General features: G+C 48.8%; 1 protein-coding gene across 15 annotated transcripts in view; it reads left to right on the plus strand.

Annotated features, from left to right (window-relative positions):
* MICAL2 (microtubule associated monooxygenase, calponin and LIM domain containing 2) overlaps positions 1 to 27,654 on the plus strand; it is a 207,327-nt gene that overhangs the window by 65,798 nt on the left and 113,875 nt on the right. For all 15 annotated transcript variants that reach the window (XM_036325407.1, XM_036325410.1, XM_036325406.1 and 12 more), the window contains 2 exons: positions 23,207 to 23,414; positions 27,004 to 27,120. In XM_036325407.1, the coding sequence (XP_036181300.1) occupies positions 23,207 to 23,414; positions 27,004 to 27,120 (325 nt within the window). The remainder of the gene's footprint in view (positions 1 to 23,206; positions 23,415 to 27,003; positions 27,121 to 27,654) is intronic.

The following is a 27,654-nucleotide window of genomic DNA, read 5'->3' on the forward strand; positions in this document are numbered from 1 at the left end:
ATCTGCTTCTCTGCCCTTCAGCCTGTTCCTTTAAGGAGCCACCCTACTTCTCACAAAAACCAAAATCATCACCACTGTTTCTTCATTTCCTTCTCTACCAAATTCTCGGGGATGATCATCTCTATCCTCCTTGCACCCATGGCTTCCTCTCCTCTTGTTCCTAACCACTGTAACCTGGCTTCATTCTCACGGCGCCAGCAGAAATGCTTTCTTGGGGGTCTCTGGGGCCGTGGCGTGAACCCAGCCCATGTCTACCTTTCCATCCTCGTCCACGTGCTCGTTTTCAGATGCTGGACATGGAGAGTCACCATCTCCTTGAAATCATTCTCCCTTGAGAGGCTCCTGGGGGTCGGCATGAGCCCTGGTCCTTGCAGGAGGGGAGCATGTGGGTTATGCTCCTTTGCAAGGAATTGTAAACCTGAGGCTTCACAGGTCTGACCTCTCCCAGTGAAACGTGGAAATGTTTTCACATTTTCTTGGCAGAAAGGTTTTCCGTGAAGAGCAGGTCATGGCCTCTCTGCTGATGCTGCTGAGCTGGGCGACAGGTGTGGGTGGCGTGGATTTATGATCCCTCCTCGTGCTGCAGGAGCCTCTGGTATTTTTCCCTTCAGATTTACTCTGGAGCTCCAGGTCACTCTGGATGGCTTTATGGTTCACTGGAGTCTGCATCACAATGGCAGAAAGCTTCTCTGCTCACAAAGCAGTTTTGCATTCAGCATCTCATTTGCTTCTCACCATAACTGTGAGGTGAAAGGGCTGGCATTATCATCCCCACTTCACGGATGAGGAAACTGAGGCTTAACTGGGATAAAGGACTTGCCTGGAATTTCAAGGCAATAAATTTCAGAAGTTTCAATAAGTATCAGGACTTGCCTGGAACGTTGGGCAATAAACTCAGGAATTCCACGACATAAAGGGAAGAATGCAAGAATGTTTAAAACCAGGGGTCTGAGGTTTTAGTGCCCAGGTGTTTGACTTTTGTTTGAGGACTTCAGTGTAGACAGCGGCTCTCAGAAAGATTTGAAATCCATTGTACCTCCAACCACACGATGTTTTCAATACTTAGTATTGGGTGTTAAGGATACAGGGAGGCTCAGACATTATTCTTACCTTTATTTTCAAAAGAAACGATGCCTGAAATATTTAAGGTGGACAACAGCATTACTTCGTATTCATGATTTTAGAACTTCATATTTCAGTATTTGCCAGTGAGAGATTCTCAGTTAATGTCCTGGTGCCATGAATGGATGTGGCAGTTTGAAATTTGGGGTGAAGCCTGGCATTTTCAGCCTTATATCAGTGTCAGCATCTCATTTATTTTGTTTTGTTTACACAGATTTAAAATAGGGAGTTTCAAATAAAATAGTTCACAGCTTGTTTTGCCATGTCTCCAATTACAATAATCCAGAAACTCAAATATGTGCTAGGTAGATGTGTCTAACTTGCTTTAAGATTCAACTTTGAAACCAAAATGTTCAGATCTGCAAATTGAGGGCACCCTCTTTCCTAAAGGTTTAAGTAAAGTCTCCTTGTTGGGAATTCAGGGCAATGTTGGTCTGGTATGTTTTGAGGGTTTTTTGTTTTTTGGGGGGTTTTTTGGTGATTGCATTTTTTTTTTAGAGCAGTTTTAGATTCACAGCAAAATTGAGGGGAAGGTACAGAGATTTCCCATATGCTACTGCCCCCACACATGCATAACCTCCCCCATTCTCAACATCCCACACCAGAGAAGTACATCGATTACAACTGATGAACCTACATTGACATCAGACTTCCCCCAAATCTGTAGTTTACCTTAGGATTCGCTCTTGGTGGTGAACATTCTATGGGTTTGGACACATGTATAATGACATGTATCCATTATCATAATGCCATACAGAGTATTTTCACTGCCCTAAAGATCCTCTGTGCTCTGCCTAGTCATCCCTCTCCTCCCTTCACCAAACCACTGATCTTTTCTTATTCTCGCCATAGTCTTTTTACATTATTTTCTAGAATGTCATATAGTTGAAGTCATATAGTAAATAGCCTTTTCAGACTTACTTCTTTCACTTAGTAATACGCATTTAAGATTCCTCCATGTCTTTGCATGGTGTGGTAGTTCATTTCTGCTGATGGCTGAATGATATTCCATTGCCTGAATGTACCACAATTTATTTATCCACTCACCTACTGAAGGACATTTGGTTGCTTCCAAGTTTTGGCAATTATGAATAAAGCTGCTCACGTGGGTTTTTGTGTGGACATAAGTTTTCAACTTTGGGGGGCAAATGCCCAAGAGCCTGATTGCTAGAATGTGTGGTAAGAGTATGTTTAGTTTTGTAAGAAACCACCAAATTGTCTTCCGAAGGGGCTCCACCAGTTTGCGTTCTTCCAGCCGTGAGTGAGCCGTCCTGTTGCATCGGGCCAGCGTTTGGTGTTGTCAGTGATCTGGATGTTGGCCATTCTGTAGCTGTATCTCATTGTTACAGGGTTTTTTGTTTGGTTTTGGTGTTTGTTTTTATTAATTTTCAGGAGTCTGTGAACTCAGGTGGGGGAGCAGGGAATCTTTACTCTCACTAGACTCTAACTGACATGTAGGATTTCCCCCAATCATGAACGTAAGCAACAAACCGACATGAGGAGTGCCTGTGGTTTGTTACCAATGGGAGTCAACGATATTTTCATTTATCCGGACAGTTGTTAGAGATATAGCTCTGGTATACACTCATTACTATTTGGAAATTATATAAGGTATTAAACCTGCAGTTAGACCTATTATCTAATATATTCTTAGATACGTTAAATGTTTTACCATTTTGTTTTATGCATTTAAATATATTATTCTGAGAAGGCATCCATAGGCTTCACCTGGTTTTCAAAGTGACCATGACATAGAAAGGGTCAAGGATCCCTGGTCTGACGAAATGATTGGGAGCTAAGGGTCGGGAGCCGTCAGAGATCTGCCTGTGTGTGGCCGTGGGGCATGCTGTGAAGAGCCTGAGAAGGACTTGGGTCAAATCTCTGCTCCTGCACTTCCTAGTTTGTAACTCCGGGCCAATCACTTCAGTGGCTCAAGTCCCATTTCCTCAGTGGTAACGCAGCAAAATTACAGCGTACCTTTCAGCTTTAACACCCAAAGAATCATTCCTATCTCATAGGAAGTCCTCAAAAGCGTGAATTCCGCTCTCCCTTCCTCCCTGCTCTGGTGTGACATGAGAGGTTTTAGTCAATGGCCTCTCTGAGGTCTGTCGTCTGTGTTGTATCTGTGTCTCTCATTTAATTAAGGCCAAATCAGAGAGTCCATTGTTCCAGTCCGAGCTGGTGTTTAAACACCCCTGGGACTGCCAGGGCCCCTCCCTGGAGCAGCAGTGAGAACCAGGGGCTCAGACCTTCTGGCCTTCACTGTCCACCGTGGCTTTCCCTGGCTCACCTCCAGGCTGAGCTCACGGGTTAGGAATGCGTAGGCCCATCTCCCGCTCCCCGGAGTGCCGGTGAGAGGGTCTGTGGTGGAACATGTTCTAAGAACAGTCCCTACCCTTGGCGTCTGGAGCAGCTGATAGCAGACCTGGGAAACCCATTCATCACGTCCTCAGTGGCCCTGCAGGCCGGCACCCACTCTCGCTGCTTCTCCATCTGTTGTTTTAAGCAGACTGTTCTTGGATGGAAACATGGAGCCTATTGTCTTGGTGGGAAGGTGCTAAAGTGACGGCAGGCTTCTTGTACAGGAAGTGAGGAGTAGGGGGGACGTGGCTGGATGCCATCATGAAACCATATCCTGCTCCTTTATTGTTTTTCTTAATTAAGCTGTGAATCAAAAGGGCTTTGTGGTCACTGGGTTCAGATGACATATATTGTAGTTTTGTTTTTCATTGTTTGACTGTCCTTGGAACCATATTCTATCCCAACTCATTTCTCAGAGTAGGTGAACACATATGGTATGTTCAACTGATGGCTACACTATTTGTTAAAATGAGAGCTAGAGGCTCACCCCGTGGGCATCCGTTTGGAGGATAGCAGGGGAGGACCGTTGTTCATACTCACCATGTCCTCCTCCCTGTCGCAGTCCTGACATAGATCTCCACTCCAGCTCCGAGGTCTCCAGCCTGGACTTCCCCTCTGCTCTGCACAGGCCTGCACAGGAATGGAGTGGGAGGAAGCAAATGTTTCTCAGACTGAGATGAGCCAAGAGGGTTTGATGGCATGTCTTGTGTTTTCAATACCACTGGTAGGATGCTGGCAGGGAGCAGTTGAGGTGAGAGGGACCCTCTTGCCCCAAAATAAAGGAGAGTTAGATGTTCCACGGGTTCCACTGAGATAGACTGCCCTTAAGGCTCTCACTTTTTCATGCCAAGAAGTGGGTGATGGTATGGGTGTGGGGCAGTGCCTGAGAGCATAGTCTTTGAAGTCAGACCACCCTGGGTTTGCATCTCACTTAATGCTGTATGACCTTTGGAATGTCACTTAACCTTTCTGTGCCTCAATTACCTCAGTTGTAAAATGGGGAAGATAATGATGCCCAACTAATTAGGTGAGTGTGAGACCTGAATAAATTAATATTGTAAAGCACTTAGAACGGTGCCTGACACATGTGGCTCATTATTACTGTTTGTCAGGGGAAAAGGAGTCTGAACAGTATGGCTCTTTATCCCTTGCCTGTCTCCTGCCCCATGAGCTGCTCCTTGCTAGTCTTCCCCTCTAGCGATTAAGTATGGGATCTGCGTCCCAGGGGAGGGCTCCCGGCAGGCCCGAGCCACTGGGCATACCTGCCCACGGAGGCTGCAGCCTTGGTGCTCGGCTGCTTCTCTCAGATTCCAGCCGGGAGAGGTTGCCTGGGGTAAGGGCTGGTCTCCGTCTGTCTTCGGGATACCTAGCTCCTGGTGTCCTGCCCTGTGTCTGTCCCAGAGAATGTCTGACATTTGGATTTTGTGATGAAATGTCTGGGCTCTCTGAGAAGTTTCACAAATACATTCCAGACATTGTATTAAACCAAGCCCACTCCTGGGCCTTCCGTATTTGTCCTGACACAAGAATGAGCTTGGTGGGGGAATGAATTTAGGAACCCCCCACTTCCATGTGCTGGGGGAGGGGCGCTGGGTGGAGTTTAACTTGGGCGTTGATAACATTGGTAGCTTGCCCACACTGGGCCCCGGGGTCTTTTCAGGGGTTGGTGCGGTTATTCCCATCTCTCAGCCTCCCAGGTAGGTGGGCCCCTCAATCTCTCTGCCCTAGGCCTTCACATGGCCGGAGGAGAGGAAGGCAGGCGTCCTGTGGCCCAGAGAGTTATCTGAAGGCTGAAGGCCAAAGGAGTGCTCCTCACCTGCCTCCCTCAAGAGTCCTCCTGCTTGTATGACGTGTTCTTGATAAAGGGCTTAGAGCAGCCGTGGGCAAACTACGGCCCGCGGGCCAGATCCGGCCCATTCGGCTGTTCTATCCGGCCCGCAGAGCCGAAAGAGCGGAGGGTTCTCTTGCTCTCCCCTCCGCTCCTTCACCAGCAGCAGTGTTAACATGTATTAGTTCACAAAAACACTCCATCCATGCTTTTGTTCCGGCCCTCCAGTCCAGTTTAAGAACACATTGTGGCCCTCGAGTCAAAAAATTTGCCCACCCCTGGCTTAGAGCACTGACTCACTTTCATCAAATGCACACGCGCGCACACACACACACATGCACCCACATACACACACATGCATGCACTCGCGCACAGTCATGATGGCCGTGTCCTAGTGTTCTAGATGCTGGCGATAAAGCAGCGAGCACTCAGTAATGGGTGGCTGCTAGAATAAAACCCATGGCTGTTGTTAGTGCTGGAGGGAATAGTGAAGAACTGTTCACACTTTACCAGTTCCAAGCACTTCCCCACCCAGAAGACCTGCCTTGCCCGCATCCTCCCCCTCTGTTCTAAGCTGCCCCTGTTCCTTCCAGAGGACAGCTCTGACTGGTTCCTGCTATGTTGCCGGGGGCTGGGGTCAGAGCCTCCTGGCAGCAATCTGATGTGTGTAGATATTACTGCTCATCCATGTACATTCCACGGATGAGCAAACTGAGGCTGGGGGAAGCTAGGCCTGACTGCGCTGCTCAGCTCTCCCAGGGCAGGCAGGAAGGATGGCCAGGCCCATGTATAGGGTGTGAAAAAGGAGAAGCTCTAAGGTCTCCGAGGCCGGGAGGAGACCGGGTGACACCCCTCTACCCTGCCATGCTTCCTCTAAACTGCCTCAAATTGAACCCCACCCACTGTCTGCAATCATATTTCCAAAATCCTGCCGGGGCCTTTGAAATCCTATACCTTCTTCAGCATATAGGGAACACCTCCCAGGCACATAGTAGGTGCTTAGCAGAGGAGTACTGGAGCTGGGAGTGGGTCCAGTTGCCCTGACAGGGGCCCAGTTCCTGGCGCTGGCTGAGCTGGGGCTCCCGGTCCCCACTTGCGTGGGAAGTGGAAGCTGCGGAGGAGGCTTTCTTCATGGGAGCGCGTGGGGCAGGTTAACTGGAAACTGTGCAGAGAGGCAGAGAGCTCTCCAGCCTTAAGAGGGTTTTGAAAAACAAGACCTTGCCTGGCAGGGATGAAGCAGAGGTTTCTCATGGCTTTTGGGGGGTGGGGGAGGGACTTAATTGATTAACAAACTACAGGAACTCAGTAGTTAAGGCTCAGGAGCCTTAGTCCCTTTGAAAGTAGGTCCATAAGCTTGTCTGGAGGACAGTATACTCTCTGCAGTGAGAATAAATCTAATAATAGCAACTATCATTTGTAAAAAGGCTTTATGATTTAGAAAGCTCCTGTCACCTGCATTGTGTGTGTGTGTGTGTGTGTGTGTGTGTGTATAAATACTGTGGGGAACCTTCCCCTTTAGGGTTATTATATTACACACACCGCACACACACTCCCCTCTTGCTTCACCTGTTCCTTCCTCTCTAGGGAAGAACACAGGTTGGCTTTCAGTCTCTGGGCCTCAGTTTACCCACTGGAGGTTGACAGCTCCTTCAGGGGAGAACACAGGTTGGCTTTCAGTCTCTGGGCCTCAGTTTACCCACTGGAGGTTGACAGCTCCTTTCAGGGGAAATGCTGCCAGGGCATGTGCCTCTCTCCCGCTCAGGTGCCCAGTGGGAGTGTGGTGAGTGGGAGCTGACTGCCTCTGAGCAGTGGGCAGTTCAGGGGGGCCCAGCACAGGTGATGGGAACCCTTAGCATTGGCTTAAGGAGGTTCCCTCCCGGAGCTGCTGGCTCGGCTCAGAGGGTGGGACTTGCCTCTTCCTGGACCTGGCAGGAGAGATGAGGCCCCAAGGCCATGGGCAGGTGAGCTGTGCCCCCAGGCTGCCCTCTAAGCCTGGTCCTCCAGGCCATATGGCGGGCCCCTGGTTGACCCCGTGGACCTGTGAGTGGCGAGCAGCGTTTCATCTCTGAGGATCTGAGAGAGCACTGAGCCAGGCTCGGAGAGCAGAGGTGGACAGCACTTCCCTGCCTTCCGCGAGGCCGGAGCCCTGCTCCTCTGTCTCCATTGCCTCCTCTTCCAGCCCCGTTGCATTCCCCTGTATCTTCTTCCTCTTAATCCTGTAGAGCTGTTTGCTTTTTAATTGTAAAGGGTTTTCTGTTCTTTGTTTCTTACATAAACATTGATTAGTTAACTGATTTCATATTAAAGGGGGCACCATCTCTACAGTTGATTTTTGCAGTAAGTGCCTCAGTTAAGTTTTTTTTTTTAAAGGAGTAATGCATCCTGGCCCTAACCCTGCCTAGCGATGTGGTCCTGTGTCTCCATCTGCGGACAGTAATGCTCCTCGCAGGGCCAGATGAGTGAATAAATGAAGTCCAGGCAGCGGCTAGACCCCAGCGCTTCCATTTCAACTATCCAGAGATGTGTAGATTGCTGCTGAGTGGTCCCAGGCAGGGGCCTTGATTTTTCTGGAAATGACTCGAGATTGACTCAGACGCTGTGGTTCCGAGGGCTTTGTTTCAGCAGTTACCGGGCCTGGGATCAGCCCTGCGTCAGCAGCTGCTGGTCGGAGTGACTGAGTGTTTCCTCATTGTGGATGCGTTGTCTCTATCTGTGGGGCTCTCCCCTCTGCGCCTCCCTTGCTGGAGCCCGGCGGCTGCTTTCCTGAAAGCCCTGTAACTCCCCACTGCCTGCGTGGGTGGGCTGCCCAGGGCCCCTGCCCTGCTTGCTCTCTCTGGTTTCCCCTCCACCCTCCTTACCAGATGCCTTTCTTTACTGGTAGGGAGGGGCAGTTTTCAGAGGGGAAAGGAAAAGCTTCAACTGCCAGCAGCCCCAGAAGTTGTCTGACACCTTCTGACCACGGTTCAGTGTTGCCTTTTGCTCCTCCGTCTTCACGGTTCATAAATGTGGGTGAGCCCTTCCTCCATCCTGGGCATCTGTGCTGTCCAGTATGGGAGCCACTAGCCACACCGAGATGACCTGTAAGTGTAAATTACATGCCTGGTTTTGGAGATTCAGTATGAAAAAATAATAGCATACCTACTCATTCATACTTTTTATAATGATTACATGTTGAAAGGATAGTATTTTGGATAGACTGAATTAAATAACATATGTTATTAAAGTTAATTTTACTTTTGTTGTTGTTGTTCTTTCACTTTAAAAAAAAATGTGGCTACCAGAAAATTTAAAATTGTATGTGTGGCTCACATTATTATTCTGTTATAGTGGTTCTTTTTAAAAATATATTTTTATTGATTTTAGAGAGAAAGGAAGGGAGAGGCAGAGAGAGACAGAGAAACATCGATTTGCTGTCTCCTGCACATCCCCTACTGGGATTTGAGCCCACAACCCCGCCATGTCCCCTGACCAGGAACTGAACTGGCAACCTTTTGGCGCCTGGGACGGAAGATGCTCAACCAACTGAGTCACACCGGCCAGAGCTGTTGTGGTGGTTCTTAACCGGGGGCAGTTTTGCCTCCCTCCCTCTCTGGGACCTTTGGCAATATATAGAGAGGGGTTTTTTTTATTGTTATGCTCAGGGGAGAAAGGAGTACTATTAATATCTACTTAGGGGAGGCCAGGGATGCTGCTAAACATCCTGTAATTCACAGGACAACAAAAGTGGCCCTGCCCAAAATGTCCACAGTGCCAACGCTGAGAACCCAGGTTCTATTTTACACTCTCACTTTGGACTCTGTTCTCTCTTATAGGCAATGACTCCAAAATTGGAGGCCCTAGGGCAAGCATGTCAAACTCAAAGGCTAACACGGTCCAAATAAAGGAGGCATGCGGCCCGCCGGCAGCAAGTTTAACATGCTTGCCCTAGGGCAGTGATGGCAAACCTATGACACGCGTGTCAGAGGTGACACGCGAACTCATTTTTTTGGTTGATTTTTCTTTGTTAAATGGCATTTAAATATGTAAAATAAATATCAAAAATATAAGTCTTTGTTTTACTATGGTTGCAAATATCAAAAAATTTCTATATGTGACACGGCACAAGAGTTAAGTTAGGGTTTTTCAAAATGCTGACACGCCAAGCTCAAAAGTTCACCATCACTGCCCTAGGGCATGGCATAAATGCCCAGATGCAGGTTATTTCACATGTCAGAATCTCTATTTCCTCATCTGTAAAATGGGCACAATAATCCCTACTCTATAGATTTCTAGTTAGGATTAAATGAGATTGACATATAGATGTGATACACAGATACCTCTACTAAATAGAAATTATTATTATTGTGAAAAAAAAAAACCCTCTGCCTTTTATTCTGTTGGCTCTCTGGATCAACTCTTAGGATTTCTACACATATTTCCAGATTTTCTCTGATAATCCAACACTCAATGTAGTGTAAACTAAATTTATAATTTCATTCTTCCTCTCCCCTCCCACTCCCTAAATTTATTCTTTTTTCTGACTTTCAGTCTTAGTACACAGTGGCAACACCCTTCCACTCAAGAATCAGAGTCAGTTTCACTTCCTGCTTTTACCCCGCTCACTCAAATTTGTAATTCCTTGTGTGTTTCCTCCCTCCAACCCTCCTTTCCGTTCCCAGTGAGTGGGACCTCTTCATCCAACCTGAGAGCAGCCTCCTTCCACGTCCCGCCTCCTTTTCTTTCCTGATCCCTCTATGTGTCTGGTGGGTGAGCTGAGCTTGCTCAGGAATCTTCTCCCTCTCTCCCTCTCTCTTTTAGCTAAAGTGGGAGCACCTGTAGGCAGGAAACGTGACATGTACTCTATTTCCCTAGCACCCAACATGATGCCTGGTGAGTGCTTTATGAATGAATGAATGAACAAATGAATGATTGATAGCCTTTTCTCCTTGGCTCATGGATAGGATCAGGTACTACATGGAGCTGGGATAGTGGTTTCCAAATGCTTTATTTTCCCTTTAATAGTTCAGCAGAGCTTAAACCATGTCCTCACCTACCTCTTCCCCCATGCCCCTTACTGCCACTACCACCCCGTGTTTGAGCTGGGCAAGCAGTTTGTTTGCCCTGCCTGGAGGATTACAGCCATGATGCAACACACCTGGATCCCGGAATTCCCACCGTCCATGTATGGGCTTCCTCAGCCCGCCCGAGGGGTGATGCACAGCCACGTTCCACAGGCCCAGGCCTGCCCCCTGAGAGCAGGTCCCGAGATGTCCAGGCATGTCTTCCTCTCGGCGGCAGAAAGAATTCCCATGCAGCTCCCAGCAGCCGAGAGGGGAGGCTTTCCAGAAACTTGCCCTTGAAGATGCTCTGATAAGGAAAACAGAACATGTTCTTTGGCAGGTTGTAATCACGGTTGGGCAGGATGGCGTAGGACTGGAGTCTCCCAATGTCTAGACAACTGTGATCTAGGCACAGCTTTGAAATATTTTAATTACAAGCCACTTCATAGTGTAAGGTGACCCACTTGGAAGTTACCAAGGGCTTATCGGCAAGAGTGCTCACTTCTTTTGCAGCAGCTGCAAATGGAGTCAGAACTGTAATGAATGCACTGATGAGAACGGGCTCCCTGGCCTGGAAGGCATGTGTGAGATGCTAGAAGGGACTCCCTTTTCTCCTGTTACCTGTGAGGCCTTAAAGCTCCTCTGCTAGAGACCGTCCATATGTAAATACACTGGTGTCAGTCTTCTGGAGCGGGTGGTCCACATCTGGATTTGAGGCTCTCCTGTACAGCTGTCTTCTATGGGTTGGGTACCAGATGTGTATCCCACATCGAGGTGCTATGATGAAATGGAGTTTCCCCTGGCTTTGTGACATCTGAGGTTGTTTCCTCAACCTGAGCCCAGCTGTTTCATTGGTGAAAGATGAGAAAACCCCCGCCTTTATGCAACTTGGATTCCCTTCCTTCTCCCTCAAAACCTGTGCTTCAAAGCAAATTGTTTAACAAACAAGCTTGCATATAGGGGTGGGCAAAAGTGGCCCTACAGGTGTGAGTACACAAGACAGAGTTTATTTTTGTATTATTTATTAGTTATTGCATTATTTATTTATATTGTTTGTCTTCTTGTTATTGTTATTATTTAGTATCCTTACTTATGAGTTATCTTTTAGGTAATGATGGCTGGTAATTTAACCTACTTTTGCCCATCCCTGTATATTAGATAATATCTTCCCTCTACTTTTCACAAGTCTTTAGGTACTTCACTGCCCATCAGCATTGCTAAGCAGACACAGACAACCTGTATTCACACTAAATTGACACAATGCCAGGTAAAATGAAGTAAGAGTGGTGGTTAATAGCTTGGGGCCCAGAGTTGGACAGATCTGGGTGTGAAACTTAGCTCTGCCTCTTACCAGATGCCAGTCTTTGGACAGTGAGACCTTAACTTCAGTGTCTTCATCAGAAATAGGGAGATAAAAGTCACTGTCTTGTAAGTTAGTTTCTGCCTCATTTAATAAGGTGATATGTGTAAAACCACAAGACAGTGCATCTTTTAAATAGTGGCTGTGATATTGCAGGACCTCTGAGTGCATCCTGATCTGGGGTAAAGTAGGAGTTGATTGAATTCATGTATTCATTTGGCAGCCCACTCCTGTGGTCAGGGACTGTTCTGGTTCCTGGGGTACAGCATGAATAAGGGAGGCAAGGCCCCTCCTGGTGGAACTCACATTCTGGAGGAAAAGACCCACGTGAACTAGTTAACAAATGAAACAGATTTAGGGTCGCAACAAAGGCTGTGCACAAAATGAACAGGGGGTTATGATAGAATAAACAGGGTGGAGATGGGAAAGTATCTCTGAGTAACGTGATGTTTGAGCCGAGAACTGAATGGAGAGAAGGAGTTGAGTGCAAAGATCTGGGGGAAGTACGTCTCAGGCAGCAGGAACAGCAAGCCAGTCATCAGACTTTGGGAGACATTGAAAATGGCCTCTGGGCTCCCATGAATACCTTCCTGGACCCCTTAAGGACGGAGGTTACAAGGGTCAGGCAGGATGATCCAAGCCAATAGTTGGGGAAAAGTCTAAAATATTTAGTGTCCGACCCTTCACAGAAAATGCATGCCAACCCCTGATCTAAAGTCCCTTCCAGGTCGGACAGCACATGTACCCATGAGCTCCGGCACAGAGCTGGTGCAGGGCACAGCAGCCTGGCCATCTCCTGGGGCCCAGGCTCCAGTTGGGCTTCTCTACCATGATTAAGGATATCCTCATAAAAGGAGTGTATCTTCCCCAAGGAATGCCAACCACAGCCTTTGAACTGGTGGGATCACACCATCCACATCCCTGGATGGACTGGACCACGAGCTATTTGAGGTCAACATGCTAATTCCACTCCTGGGACTCCTCCTCAGAAAGAAGGGAAAGAGGAGAAGAGGCACCGATCATTGCTACCATTTACCGAATGCCCCCCACAGGCTCTTTTATGAACAATTCTGCAGTTTATTGATGCCATCTCCATAGCAACCCTAGGGGAACATGAGGTCTCTAACTTGAGTGTACTAGGCTGCTGTGCTCAAAGGCACACAGCTGGCAAATGGCCTTCGGACCTCAGAACCCCGCCCGTCACTTCACCAGCATCTGTGCGGTTCCTCAGTGGTGTTCTGAGGGCTGGTGTATCTTTACCTGTTTGCATGCCTGGATTAAGCAGTTTAGACCCCTAAGCCATATTTATTCAGCACCTCCCATATGGGGCTAGAGACCCACTAGAAGTAGAAGATGAAAGAGGCCAGCGTATTCTTAGCATGCATTCTTACCCACCACCTCCTCCGTAGGGAATACTCCGGGTCTCTTGGCAGGGTGGACCAGATATGGCTGTGGAGCAGCAGCTGTGTCCTTGTGCTCTGTGGGCCCTCCGCCCAGCCCTGGGATGGCTGCAGAAACAGCTGCTGGGCTCAGGTAAATAGTCTCTCCTTTGCTGACCTCAGAGCAATAGGAGTAGGTGAACGTGGAAGGAATGCTGGCCTTTCCCCAGATCTGTTACTAGGCCCATCGTGGCCTTTCTGTAAAGGCCAGCCCAGGACGAGGTTAGCCTTGCCTGTGGCCATGAGTGGCTATGGGGTGAGTTGGCACCAGGAGAGGAGTCACAGTACCCATGAGGAAGAGGATAGGGGCCAGAAAGGCCCTAACAGTTGGGAGGAGGGTGGCACAGAGGGCAACGTAGAAGAAAGAGCCGTATGCCAGAGTCACAAGGACGGGGAGTGACGACTCCTCTGCCCTTGATTAGCTGTGTGGTCTCAGGCAAGTGTAACCGGGCAGATCTGAGTTTGTGCTTTTGCGGTAGATGTCTGCGTCCAAATGCCATTTCCTTCTTCCTAACTGTGACATTAGCTTGGGTCTCTCCTTAACCCTTCCGTGCCTTGTTTCCTAATTGTGGGATGCTGTGAGGTTTGAATGAATCGATGCCTGTGAAACACATCGATCGGTGCTTGACCCAGAGGAAGAGCTCAGTAACTGCCAGCTCTGTCAAGTCCTGCACCCCTGAGTCTCAGTGTCTCCACTGTAACTGGGAAAGGCCAGGCCGCTTTCGCAGTGGACATGAGTGAGTGTCCTTTAAGCCTCTGCTGCAGGGCTGGCATTTGTAAGATACTCAGCGATGTTTCCCCTGGCCTCAGTCGTGGCACCTGTTGAGTGGAAATGTTTGTCATCGGGTAGGTTGATGGCTGCTGGTGGCAGCCCTGGCTGGGTTCTCTGTTTGGGAAAGTGTAGGTGCGTGGATGCTGCCTTTATCTTTGGATTAAGTTACCCATGATGTGGCCCTTTCCAGAAGTCACTGAGTCCTGGCCAGGAAGGGCATCTTGGCATGGCTGTGGTTTTCCTACTAGGTCCTGTCATACCTGCTGCTCTCCCAGCCACCACACCAGTTTGGTCCCCAAAGGTGCTGGCCCACCCAGGGCCTGCCAAGTACTCCTGCCTCTTTTTTCTAATTACCCCTGAGTACTTGCCTGTGCCAGGTGAGTTGTTTGGGATGCAAAGGCAAGCCAGATAAGCCGTTACTGTTGAGGAGGTCATAGCAAGTCAGAGAGACAGACTTGAAAAATAATTTAAATTCACTGGTATATGGATCAATGGAGGGCTGTGTGGGTTCCCAGTCTACCATCTCCCTCTCAATAATTACCTGCCGTGGCCTCTATGGCACAGTGGTTAAAAGCATGGTCTCTGGAGCCAGGCACCTGGGTTTGAATCCAGCTCCATCTCTTAATAGTTAGAGCTGTGAAAATGGCACAGTGGGAATGGGTTGTTGTGGATAAAGGACTGTGAGTGCTGGCTATGTGGGGACCCCTCCCTGACTGAACTCTCAGCTTATAAAAGCCAACGCTTGCTAAGTGACCAAAAAGAAAAAGAGAAAGTGATAAAAATGAACTAGTGTATCTGTTTCTGGATGCTGGATTGTTTGTGTATCTTAGTTCTACTTTTCCCCCACATATGGATTATAGCCCCAGGGTTTTTAGCTTTGAATATATCTGGACTCAGCGCATTTTGGGGTCTCTTTCTCTTGTTCCTCCTAAAGGAATGTGAGGTTCCTCCACGCCCTTTTTTGGGGTCTTGGGAGGACATGTGACTTCTGCTCTCCCAAAGGGAGGGAAGGAAGGGAAGGCAGCTGGCTGGTCGGCAGAGCCCCGCTACAGCACTCTGGACTAGAAGCGTCTTACCATTAAGAGTGCACCGAGATGCCCGCACCAGAGCCCAGAGAGCAGGAGCTCACAGGGTCGACTGGAAGAAAGAGCTCTGCTAGGGAGGAAAACTAATGCTTTAAGAAGCAAAATATATGTAAATTTCACATCAAATAATTTGTTTAAGATAAATGCATTCATTGTATGTACATTTTACCTTAAAAAATAACTTGAACAAGTATTGAACTCTAGTTAATGATAGGCATCCTGAAGTATTTGAGAAGAAATGTACTAATTCTTCAATTTAGTTGAAATGTACCAAAAACTTAGATAAATTGATGAATGGGTAGAGGGATGGGTGGATGAACAGATAGATATGTGATAAAGCAAGAAGAGTAAAATCTAGTTATAGAATCTAGGTGGCGGGTATTTGGGTGGTCACTAAAATTCTTTCAGCTTTTCAGTATAGTATTTGAAAAGTTTTATAATAAAATATTGGGGGGCCCTAACCGGTTTGTCTCAGTGGATAGAGCATCAGCCTGCGACTGAAGGGTCCTAGGTTTGATTCTGGTCAAGGGCATGTACCTTGGTTGTGGGCACATCCCCAGTAGGGAGTGTGCAGGAGGCAGCTGATCAATGTTTCTCTGATCGATGTTTCTAACTCTCTATCCCTCTCCCTCTCCCTTCCACTGTAAAAAAATCAATAAAATATATATTTTTAAAAAGATTCAATATTTTAAAAATAATTAAAAATAAATAAAATATTGGGGGAAATATTGTGAGGCTACTAGATTGAAAATGAAATAAAAAGCCCACGGTGAAAAAAATATACAAGTAGCTGCTAGAAATATTTATAAACATTTAAAATGTTGTAGCTGGATGTTAATAGGAAGAAATATAAAACAAAGCCTGTAGAATTTTTACAGTAGATTTCTTTCTTGTATCTGAATATGTATATTTAGGGAAAGAATGTTTTAGGCAGAGGACCAAGCAAGTGAAAGGCCCTGCGAGAGCTTAGTGAGGGCATTAGGCTGGCGTGCAGAGAGGGAGGGGAGAGGGATGGGAGCTGAAGACATAGGGAAATTGGAGGGCAAGGTCACGTAGGGCCTCAAGGCCATGATAAGGACTGATTTTGAGTCCCATGTGCCATGGGGGTGACCAGATCTGAATTTAGAAGGACCGCTCTGGTTGCTGTGGGGGTGGACTGTGAGGGGACAAGGGTGGAAGCAGAGAGACCAGGTAGGAGCCCTCAAATCAAGACAGGAGAGGGATGACATGTCTTGAATCAGGGTAGCAGCGTGGAGGAAGTAACACTGATTGGATTTTGGATCCCTTCTGAAAGTAGAGTCAACAGGATTTTTTGGTGAATCGGTTGTGAGGTGAGGGGAAAGGACTCGAGGTTGATTCCAGAAAGTGGATGTGCATTTACTGAGATAGCAATGACTGGCAAGCGCCTCTGAGGAGGGGAGCAGGGTTTTGGGGGGTGCAGTGAGGGTGGGGTGATCAAAGTTTGTGGATCTCTTGTTGGAGCTGCTAGGAATGACAGTGAGCTGCTGGTTATGAGTCTGGGAGTTTGGGGGCTGGGGATAACCTGCCTGCAGATGACCTTCAAGCCATGGAAGTAAATGATGTAAAGTACAGGTTAAGAAGAGAAGAGGACGGAGATTGAGCCCAGGCACTCCCAAGTACAGAGGTCAGGAAGAGGGGGGACCAGCAAAGGCACCTGAGCATCTCTGGTCAATGCAGAGGGAGGAGATCCAAGAGAGTGGATCGCCTGTTTCCAATGCTGGGGAGCTGGTGTCTTCACCTCTGTGTCTCTTCTCTCTTCTTACCATCTTTGGATCTTACCATCTCTAGAAGCAGCTCTCCTAAACTAGTTTCATTCTACTCCAAATCCATAGTAGCCAAAGGGAGGCGGGGAGTTCAGACCCTGTCTGACATTCCGGCCCTCCATCATCTGGCTCCCTCCCAGAGAGGTTTTGTCCTCCCACCATTGCTCAGCACCATACTCACCTCAACTCACCAATCTCCCCATTCCCTCCAAACCACCCCCTCCTTCTCAGCCTGGACCTCAGTGTGCCGTTTCCTCTGTCTCTCCAATCCCAGCTTTAATTCTCCACTGAGGAGAAGCGCCTCTGAGGAGTGTTACTGGAGAGCAGGCAGAGAAAGCAGGATACCTTTTCCCATTTCCTTCCTGTAACTGTCTGAGGTTAGTGAGGGGTGTGTAACGTTACTCAGGAATAACTGGGTGTGACGGAGATGCAGGGAGTCACACGGGGGCAGACATGTCAAATCGGATGAGAACAGCCCTTGAAGCACCACAAAGAGGCCCTGCCTCGCCACCCCTTGGCAGAGACTCCTCCATGGCTAGATGGCTAAACCTTAGGTGACTGCATCTCTCCTGTTCCCCTCTCCGACCTCCTCTCCTCCTCCCCCCTCCCGCCCCCCCCACCCCATTAGCAGCATCCTGCAGAGTAGGGCTATGAGGCCAGGCCCCAGGGCAAGCCCCTCATAATAGCATGTGGCTGGCCCCTTGGATATGAAAGCTCAGTCCTGTGATTCTGCACTGGGCTGTTTTGACTCGTGGTAACCCAGTAACAGTCAGGGCCCCCCTGCCTGGGTTAGATAAGCAGCATGTCCTGAAAGCCAGCGAGGCTGGAAACCACACCAGGAAGCGTGGTGGCACGTCCCTGGAACCGGAGCGATGCCGGGAGGTGGCCTGTGGGTCAGCAGGCTGGGAGGGCCACTGCTACCAGGGAGACAGCACATGCCTGACCCTGTGTCTCTTGGCTCATCTTGCGGCCTGGGCACTGGAAAAGGCTTGCACTGACCATGCCCAAATCCATGACTGCTGTGGCACCTGCCCAAGTGGCTTCCCAGGACTTAGATGGGCTCTAGCTCCATCCGCCTGTAAGCTGCCACCTGGGGAGGCAGAGCAGGCTCAGCCCCTATGCGGACACGCGCTTAGAGCTTCGTGTGGAGTGGAGGCCGCTCTGCACTCGGGGCAGGGAAGGACTGGAAAAGGCCTCACGTCGCTGACCACACACCCGAGGTCAGGCTTTACCGAGTGGTTCAAGCACAGGCCTTGGACCCACACTGCCTGGGTCGGCATCCAAACTGGACCATTCACTGGTTCTGTGATCGTGGAGAAGTTTCTGACACTCTTTTGTCCCTTTGTTTAACTCAAAAATGGGGGTGAAGTGGGGACCTGGAGCCAGTTGCTTAACTCCCCCTTGCCTCAGTGTCCTCATTTGCAAAGTGGAGGTGATTGCGACAGGGCAGAGGCAGTTGGAAAGATGAAATGCATAAAGGGGTCAGGACTGTGCCTGGACAGTGGAAAGTGCTGGGCGGGCGCAGTACGTTTAGACACGATAAGCTTCCTTTTCCGTGAGGGGCAGAGCCTGGGGAAGCCAGCTGGTGAACGCAGCCTGCATCTGCCTGCTGCCTCCACGTGCTGGCTTTCTGCGCCCCCTCCTCGGAGTGTCTGCACACAGAGCTCCCCAGGAAATCAGAGGCAGAATTCAGAACCGGAAACCAAGTCTCCAGGCAGCTGGATAGCTAACCCCTGGCTTCGCCCCTGGCTCCCCTGTGACTCCCTCTGGGGACTGGATCCTGTTAGCATTCCTGGTGCAGTCCCAGCACACCCACCCACTGGTGGGTTGGGAGATGCACGTGTCACCAGGAAGTGGGTAGTGTTTGTAGGGTTCCTCTAGGATGGTACAGGCATCTGTGTGCGCTGGGGCCACCCCGGCCCTGGGCCTTGACTGTGGGCCAGTCCCCACGTGCCCTCTTCCTGCCCCTTGATAATAGGAGGCCGACTTTTCCATGTGGTGTTTGTCTCTCCCTGCGAACGTGGAGGCCTAAGCACCGCCAAGCTTATCGGTACAATGGATTTCCTGCTAGTGTTGGATCGGCCCTGTTCCCCGTTGGGTAATAAATTTATGTCGCCCGAGCGCACATATCTGCTGACGTCTGTGATGCTGGTGGCCTTGGCAGACCCCAGCTACCCCAGCCTGGGTGGGAATCTGCAGACATAAACCCTGGCTGACGTGTACTGAGCGTCCCGGTTAGGCCTGGAGAGCCAGAACTGGCTGGGTGGTGAGGATGTGGGAAGGCCATTCATCCATCAACTGTTTATTGAGGCTCCTGTGTGCCCACCCCTGTGCTGGGCTCTGAGCAGACAGAGGACACTCACGCTGACCTGGGAATCAGATGCAGATAATTATACCACGGGCAGCTTCCTTCTGGGGTAGCACTAAGGACAGAGCCGGTGCGAGGAACGCACAGCCTAATTTGGGGCTGCGGGGTTGAGTTTTAATGAAATGTTTTCTTTCCTGGCAGTCGTCCTCAGCAGGGATAGCCCGGCTGGGCCCGGGAAAGGGGGTCAGCTCCTTGGGGGTTGAAAGTATCAGAACCTTTGCATCCATGGTGTTTGGACCAGCCCAACATCCAGAGCACCCACTGTGGGCACCCCTGGGATGCCCTCTTCTTTCCTGCTCCTCTGCCCAGGTGTGTACCAGTGGGGGCATTTGGCCTCTCGTCAGAATTCTGAGTTCCCATATTAATCATAACAAGCGTGTTCCAAGAGGAACTGGTCTGGCCCCTGCAGCCAGCCCTCTCTCCTGCTTTGGTACATCTGCACCAAATTTCCCCCCTGCAGATAAGTAGGCCCATTGGTATTTATTTTGACTTTAGATTGTGGTATGAGTGGTGTCGCTGCAATTTCAGGCCTGAAGTATATGCCGGGGCCCAGGGTGGTGGGAAAACTGAGCTTTCACGGATGGGATCCAGGTCTAGCGGGGGAGGGCGGGGCCAGAAGCAGTCCACCAGCTACTATGTGCACGAAAAATGCACAGCAGCCCCCCAACTGGTGGGAGGGGGTGTCCTGCCTTGTCCTGGGAGCAGTACTGGGTCAGGCATCCTGGATAGAAGGGTGCAGGAGGGCTCTACTCCTTCTCCTCCTGCCCTTCCTCACCCCACATCCTCCCGCCCCCTCTCCATCTCTGGCCCTGGAGTGACAGAACTCGGCAAACAGGAAAAGATGCACTAACTGCAAAGAAATGCGGTGAATTCAAACCTAAACCCAAAGCCAACCTCACAAGCGCTGGGGTTTGGAGTCTGGCTTTCGGAAGCCTGTCATGGTCTGGCTATGTCCGAGCTGAGCCCGAGGCACTGGGGGCATGAGATAAGATGCGGAGCTGGCCTCGGAGGAGTTGGCTCTCGCCAGCCAGCTCCCACCAGAAAGGAAGCCCAGGGAGCTGCAGGCGCGCTGGAGGGAGTCCTATCTCAGCAGTGACTTCATTTCCCCCGGTGGGGCTTCCACAGACCCTAAGCCCCACGGATCGGTCGTGGTGTGGGAGCTTTGATAGGCCTGTTTGTGCTTTCCCTCTGGGACGCTGCCGCCCCGATGAGTGATAACTGGATGATGGAGTATTTGCCAGGGGAAGGGGAATGCGTTTTTGTAAGATAAGGTTGGATTCCCGGCAGAAGGGAAGTTTCCGAATGCCTCTGCAGTGTCCAGCTGCGAGGAATGGGTGCAGCTCTCCTTCCCTGTCGCCCTGCTGTGGTATCCTGAGGTATTTACCCGCCCCCACCCCAGATGAACTCTTACTTCGGGAAGTTGTCCCAGGGCTGCCTGGGAGTAGGGCAGGGTGCTGTGTAGGGGTGTCTCTGGTCCTCTCTGTCAGAATACTGCCCTTTTCTGCTGTTTTTGTTTTGTTTTGTTTTGTTTTAACTTATCCTGATAAGATTTTGTTTGAATAAAGGGCTTGTATCCCACATAACTAGCTAGGTCCTTGTGTCTACCCTTCTCTCCAAAATGGCTGCAGCTTCCTTGGGGATTCTTGTTCAACGTCACAGTGTCCATTAAGACCTAGCATGGGACTTGCACAGAATCCTCTTTGTCACCTCTGCCCACCGTGACCAGGCCTACAGGACCAAAGCCATACCCCTACTCCTGTCATTTAAGACCTTCAGCATCTGGCTCCAGACAAACTCTTCTCCTTCTCCTCCCTTCCCCAAAGTATCCTTCTCTCCATCCATCTAGAACAGGGGTGGGCAAACTTTTTGACTCGAGGGCCACAATGGGTTCTTAAACTGGACCGGAGGGCCGGAACAAAAGCATGGATGGAGTGTTTGTGTGAACTAATATAAATTCAAAGTAAACATCATTACATAAAAGGGTACGGTCTTTTTTTTTTTTTTTAGTTTTATTCATTTCAAACGGGCCGGATCCGGCCCGCGGGCCGTAGTTTGCCCACGGCTGATCTAGAACTTCTCTTTCTTTCCCTTTGAATGTTCTTTCTTCTTTTTATTCCTGGCAAACCAGAATCAGAACAGCATGGTGGGCTCTGGAGTGAGACAACCTGGGTTTGAATCCTGGCTCTGCCCCTTTCAATCTGTGATACCGTGGGCCAAAGACTTAGCTGCTTTGTGCCTCAGTTCTTCCAGCTGTGAAATGGGGATGACAATAGTTCCTCTTAGATGTATTGTGAGGATTGAGAGCAAAACCACATAAAGCACTGAAACCAGCACCTGCACATAGCAAGTGCTCGACAAACATAGGCTGTGGTGGTGGAGTGATGATGATGATGATGGTGAAGGAAGAGGAGGAGATGATAGTGGGGTGATGTGATTTTAAAGACCTTCCCTGTGAAGTCTTTTCCAGCTTACCAAGTAGGATTAGCTCTTCCCCTTCTGGGCTCCAGATAGAACTAGTTATTGATTTCTACTAGTGTGTGCCACACTTGACACCATATGCTTTTTTTCTCATATAATTATTTTGCTAAGATATAATTCACTTGCCATAACATATAATTCAAAGCATACAGGCCAATGGTTTTAGTATATTCACAAGTATGTTCGACCATCACTATGATCTATTCCCCATAAAAAGAAATCCTATACCTTTCAGCAGCCACTTCCTAATCTCCCCCCACCCCCCCACCCCCACCCCCCCACCCCCAATTACCTTGCAACAACTAGTCTATTTTCTGTCTCTATTGATTTGCCTGTTCTGGACATTTCATATAAATGGACTCCTGCAGTATGTGTCCTTTTGTGTCTGTTTCTCCCCCCACTTAATATCATGTTTTCAAGGCTCATTCATATATCAGCACTTCATTCCTTTTCATAGCTGAGTAATACTCTATGGTGAGGCTATCCCACATTTTGTTATGCATCAGCAAATGGACACTTGGGTTGTTTGGGCTGTTATGACTAATGCTGCTATGAACATTCGTGTACAAGTCTTTGTGTGGGCATATGTTTTGATTTCTCTTTAGTACAAACCTAGAAGCAGAGTGGTCGGCTCATGTGGTAACTCTGTGTCTAACTCTGTGAGCAAAGGCCTAACTGTTCCAAAGCACCTGCACCTTTGTACGTTCCTGCCAACAGTGTGAGGGCTCCCGTCCCCCCAGCTCCTTGCCAACACTTGTTGTTGTCTGTCTTCTTGGTTACAGCCATCCCAGCGGGTCTAAAGGGACATCTCAGAGTGGCTTTGACTTGCATTTCCTTGATGGCTAATGATGTGGAGCATCTTTTCCTGTGCTTACCGGCCATTCATATATCTTCTTAAAGAAATGTCTATTCAGATTGTCTTCCCGTTGGTTAACTGGGTTATTGGTCTTTTTATTGTTGAGCTGTAAAATTCTTTATGATAATAATTCCTTATCAGATATATGATTTGCAGATACTTTTTCCCACCTGTGGGTCATCTTTTCACTTTCTTCATAGTAGCCTTTAAAGCACAGAAGTTTTTAATTTTGATGAAGTTTAATTTATCTCTTTCTTCCATTGTTGTTTATGCTCCTGGTATCACATCTAAGAAACCATTGCCTAAGCAAGGTCACAAAGATGTGCCGTCAGCTTTTAAAAAGCAATCTTAGTTTTAACAACCCTACAAGGAGAGGGTAGCAGACCCATGTCACCAAAGAAGAAACTAAGAGGTCAAATGCCAGAGCTGGGATGAAAGCCCAGTTCATTCTGACTCTGAACCTCACGTATATCTAACCATGCCTCCCCCCAGGTCCCTTTACCTCTGCGTCCCTCACTGGGCTTGGCACAGTGCCTGGTGCACAGCAGGCCCACGGGTGGTGAACATTGGATGGATGAATGGCAGGTCCTAACAGGCGCTTGTTTTGTCTGCACTTGCTGGTCGATTTGGGTGGATGGGGTTTGCTGCTGACCATCGGTTTGTGTCTATGATGCTAGAGTCACTGAGTGTCTCTCTCCGCTCTCACCTCTGCAGTGTCTCATCGTTGGGGGAGGACCATGTGGTTTGCGCACGGCCATTGAACTTGCCTACCTGGGGGCCAAAGTGGTCGTGGTGGAGAAGAGGGACACCTTCTCCCGGAACAACGTACTGCACCTCTGGCCTTTCACCATCCATGACCTGCGGGGCCTGGGAGCCAAGAAGTTCTATGGGAAGTTCTGTGCTGGCTCCATCGACCACATCAGTGAGTGGCGCCAGTGGTGGCACCCCAGGAGGAGAGGGGGCTGACCTGGGGACACATTGAGGAGTCCCCAGAATGTTCCATCGTGCAAGTCCCTGGGAGCTCCACACATCCAACAGGCAGATATTTAGTGAAGGACCTGCTCTGTGCCGTGGGCCAGGCCCTATGCTTGGCCCCCTAGGCTCTGAGCACCATGAGGTCAAGGACTATGGCATGTCTTGTTCACCAGAGTATCTCCAGAGCATAAAAGAGTGCTTGCACATAGTAGGTGCTCAGTAAACGTCTGCTGAGTGAATGAATGGAATATGGAAAACCGAGGCAGAGGTACTTAGCATACTCTGCACCAAGAGAGCTCACTGAGGTTTTGTCAGTAATGAAATGTGCTTTAATAGAGGAGTCAGACTTGCTAGAGGAGTTCGGAAGAGGGAGCCACACAAAGCCATTAAATAGGGCAGGTTGTCGAGGGCCTTTTGGGCAAGAAGCATTGCCGGTTCTGGGGAACCCTGGCAGCTTCTAGAAGAGAGGAATGTCACCACTCCTCATACCAAGTTTTATTGCACTTTAACGAGAGGACATCATGATGATGTTCATTCAGGAAAGGAGGGGGAAGAGAGGGCATGGGTTTCGGGGCCTGGGCCATCCCTGAATGCTTAGGTAGGGCGAGGTGGGAGCTGAGGCCCTTCTGCCCAGATGTTACTCATGCCTGGGTCTCGTGGGGCAAGATCTGTGCAGACGCACGTTGGGAGAGCAGCCTCCCTCCTCCCATAAAGGAAGGAGGTCTTTGGCCATTTTATATCTAGTCACTCATAAACATTAGGGAGGTTCATACTATGGGGAGAGTTCAAGGTTTGAACAGATTTGGCTCCAAAATCTGCCTTGCCCAGTTTTCCTGTGTGACTTGGGTCAAATTCCTTACCTTCTTCAAGCCCCAGTTTTGTCTCCCATAAATGTGATTAATGCCTGCCTACCAGGATTGCTGAGGATTAAATAAGGTCAAGTTTGTAATGTGCTTATCATTGTACCTGGTGCATAGTAGGTATTCAGGAAATGCTTAACATCTAAGGATGTACAGGGAGCAAGAAGCAGCCAGGGTCCCCAAGTTTCAAAATTCAGAATTCAAAACATGGGTGGGAGGAGAATCCTGAAATCTATGTTTTTATGAGGACAAGAACTGATGGGAAATGGCTATGGGATTCAAGCGGGAATGCCTGGAGAGAATTATCAGCTACATGGGGTGTAATTTAGACAGATGCAGGAGAACTTACCAGACGCGGTCCCGGAGTTTATTCCCGCTCTGAGATGAGAAAGTTCCATGAGTCCATTGGAAAGTAATTTGGATTTGCCCAGAAAGTTGCAGTGTCAGCTTTCAGGGTATTCCCTACCACCCATTGAAAGAATGTATGTTGGTTTCCACTTTACAACAACAGCATTGAGCACCGCTTTCTCATCAGACCTTCCCGAGAGGCAGAGCTGGCCACCGGCAGGCCTGGGAGGGCCCTGGGCTGTCGGGCTGCCTTCTGGGCCAGCGGCCCCCCTCTGCTCCCAGTTAACTCCTAGGCCCTGGGAATATCCCAGTGTGCAGGAGCACTGGCAGGACCGTGGAACTGAGACTCAGCGTGATCATTGTCAAGGGCAGCCCCAGTGCCTGTGAGAAGAGAGGCAGGTATAATTTATTGAGCACCTACTGTGTGCTGGAAACATATAGCCTACCATAAGGAGAGGCCAGGCCTGTTTCCAGGCCCAGCTGATCGGCTTCCTTGCAGACGGACCGTGGTCTCCAGCCCCAGCTGTGTTCTGGACCTCAGCACTGCGCAGCTGTTCTCAGCTTGTCCTGTGTCAGCATCTTCCTCCAGTTCCCACAGTGGCTGTTCCAAACCTCCACCGCAGCCTCCCTCCCATGCTCTGGGGAAGAGAAGCCACCAGCAGGCACTTCCCATTCCAGCTCCCTCTCCTTCCTCCTCTACCCGTGTACCTACTCCTTCTTTTCAACCCAATGTCAGAGGCAGAGCTGACCGCCTCCTCTCCACACTGGTCCCTCTTGATTCCTTCTCTCCTTTTCACCTGCCCCATCACTTAGTCTTCCCGCTTCTCACCTCACACTGCCCCTCCTCGGTCCTTTGTTACTGCCCATTACTTTTCTTTACTTCCAAGTATTTATTCTAGAAAGAGATGTAGACTTTGTCTATACTTTCCATTCATGCCTCCTTGCATTCTAGTCTGATTTCTTCCCAACCACTGAGCTCATGAGATTTTCACCAAGGTCTCCAGAAGCTTCCTATCTCCCAAGTGCCCTAGCCTCCCATAGTCTCAATATTCCTTCATCTCTCTGTGGGATGTGGTATTCTCGGTCCCTCCCCTTCTCTAGGCTTTCAGGACTGCAGCTCTGCCCCCAACCGCCATGCCCTGCCCCATTCTGTGTACCTGTGTTTCCCCCATTAGAGGGGGTGTGTCCTATCTCCTGGACCTAGCATGGCACCTGGCTCCTTGTAGATGTTCAGTAAATGCTAAATGAGCAAAGCCCACGAAATAGAGAGGGACCCACAGAGAGTTTAAAACTGCACTCTACAGAAATATATTGGAAGCAACCATGTCTGTGCTGAATAGTAGGGGACAAAGTAGAGAAACAGGGTGCCACATATTGGGGGTTTCAGGTAAGAAGTCGAGAACATAAGTCCAGCTTTGTTTGTTTGTTTGTTTGTTTGTTTGTTTAATTCTCTCCCCAGGATATTTTTCCCATTGATTTTTCAGAGAGAGTGGAAGAGAGGAGGGGGAGAGAGAGAGAGCGAGAGAGAAATATCAATGGTGAGAGAGACACATTGATTGGTTGCCTCTTGCACACACCCTGACTGGAGCTAGGGATTAAACCTGCAACCCATGAACATGCCCTTGACCAGGAATCGAACTTGTGACCCTTTGGTGCACAGGCCGATAGTCTAATCACTGAGCACACTGGCCAGGGTATGAGCCCAGCTTTGTGGAGAGAATTCCCCACCTCACTCCTTACCCTGGGTGGCTAGGGGCTTAGGTTTAGGTTCCCAAAGAATAAGCCAGTTGATGGCTGATTTTACTTGTGGCCTTTTATCCTCTCTTTCTCTCTCTCTCTCTCTCTCTCTCTCTCTCTCTCTCTCTCTCTCTCTCTCTCTCTCTTTCTCTCTCTCTCTCTTTCTCTCTCCACTGTTTTTTTCATCTTTATCTTACTAAACCCAGAGCCCAGCTGAGGACAGAGGCAGGAAAGAGAGCCTCCATCATTACAGCATGATCTGACGGCTAGAGCACAGTCTTAGAATCCGACAGAGCTGGGTCCACATTCTAGTTTGACTTCCATGTGACCCTGAGTGAGCAAGTCACTTAGCCTCGTTAACCCTCAATTTCTCATTGATAAGATGAGAATAATTATCCCGAAGGGGCACTGTAAGGGTTAAATGAGAAGACATAGAGTACTTGACACATAATTAGTGCCCAGTAATGATCATTATTGATACATTGCTATACTCAGAGATCACTGAGCAGTGATTATATAATGTTCTATATACAAGAGGCATCCAGGCATTGCTTCTGACAGCTGGTCTCTCTTTCCCTTCCTTTCTAACAGGTATTCGTCAGTTACAGCTCATCCTATTCAAGGTGGCCCTGATCTTGGGAGTTGAAATCCATGTGAATGTGGAGTTTGTGAAGGTTCTGGAGCCTCCCGAAGATCAAGAAAACCACAGTACAGTATAACTTTCCTCTTCTGCCTGGAAATGAGACATTGCAAATGGAAATTACATTTGCAGCTCTCAATAATTTGACAGTTATTCTTATTCGGAGCTGTTTGACATAATTTCATCAGTGGCTATTTTACCTTTTTTGACCATTGCTATCACTTTAGGTTTGCTCTTCAGTTCGCAGGGGATATAGTATTAAGCCACAAAACCTGTAATTTGATTATCCTGCCACTACGAGGTGCCACTTTGACAAAGGAAGTCCAATCAGGAGTAGGCTAGAAGATAGATTTGGTTGTCTGATCAAGTTCATTCACATGCTCTTCAAGCTGTTTATGTACACACAGATATGAGGATACACTTGATGTCCCTGCATGGTAGTATTAAAGTCCAGTAAAGAATGTGAAGTTTCTAGAGCAAGTATGAAATACATGTTCGAAATATTATTTGGTATGTAATATTTTTAAGCTTTTTAAAAATATATATATATTTTATTGACTTTTTACAGAGAGGAAGGGAGAGGGATAGACAGTTAGAAACAT

This window comes from Myotis myotis, unplaced genomic scaffold (genome assembly GCF_014108235.1).
Source record: "Myotis myotis isolate mMyoMyo1 unplaced genomic scaffold, mMyoMyo1.p scaffold_m19_p_10, whole genome shotgun sequence".
Classification (NCBI taxonomy): Eukaryota; Metazoa; Chordata; class Mammalia; order Chiroptera; family Vespertilionidae; genus Myotis; species Myotis myotis.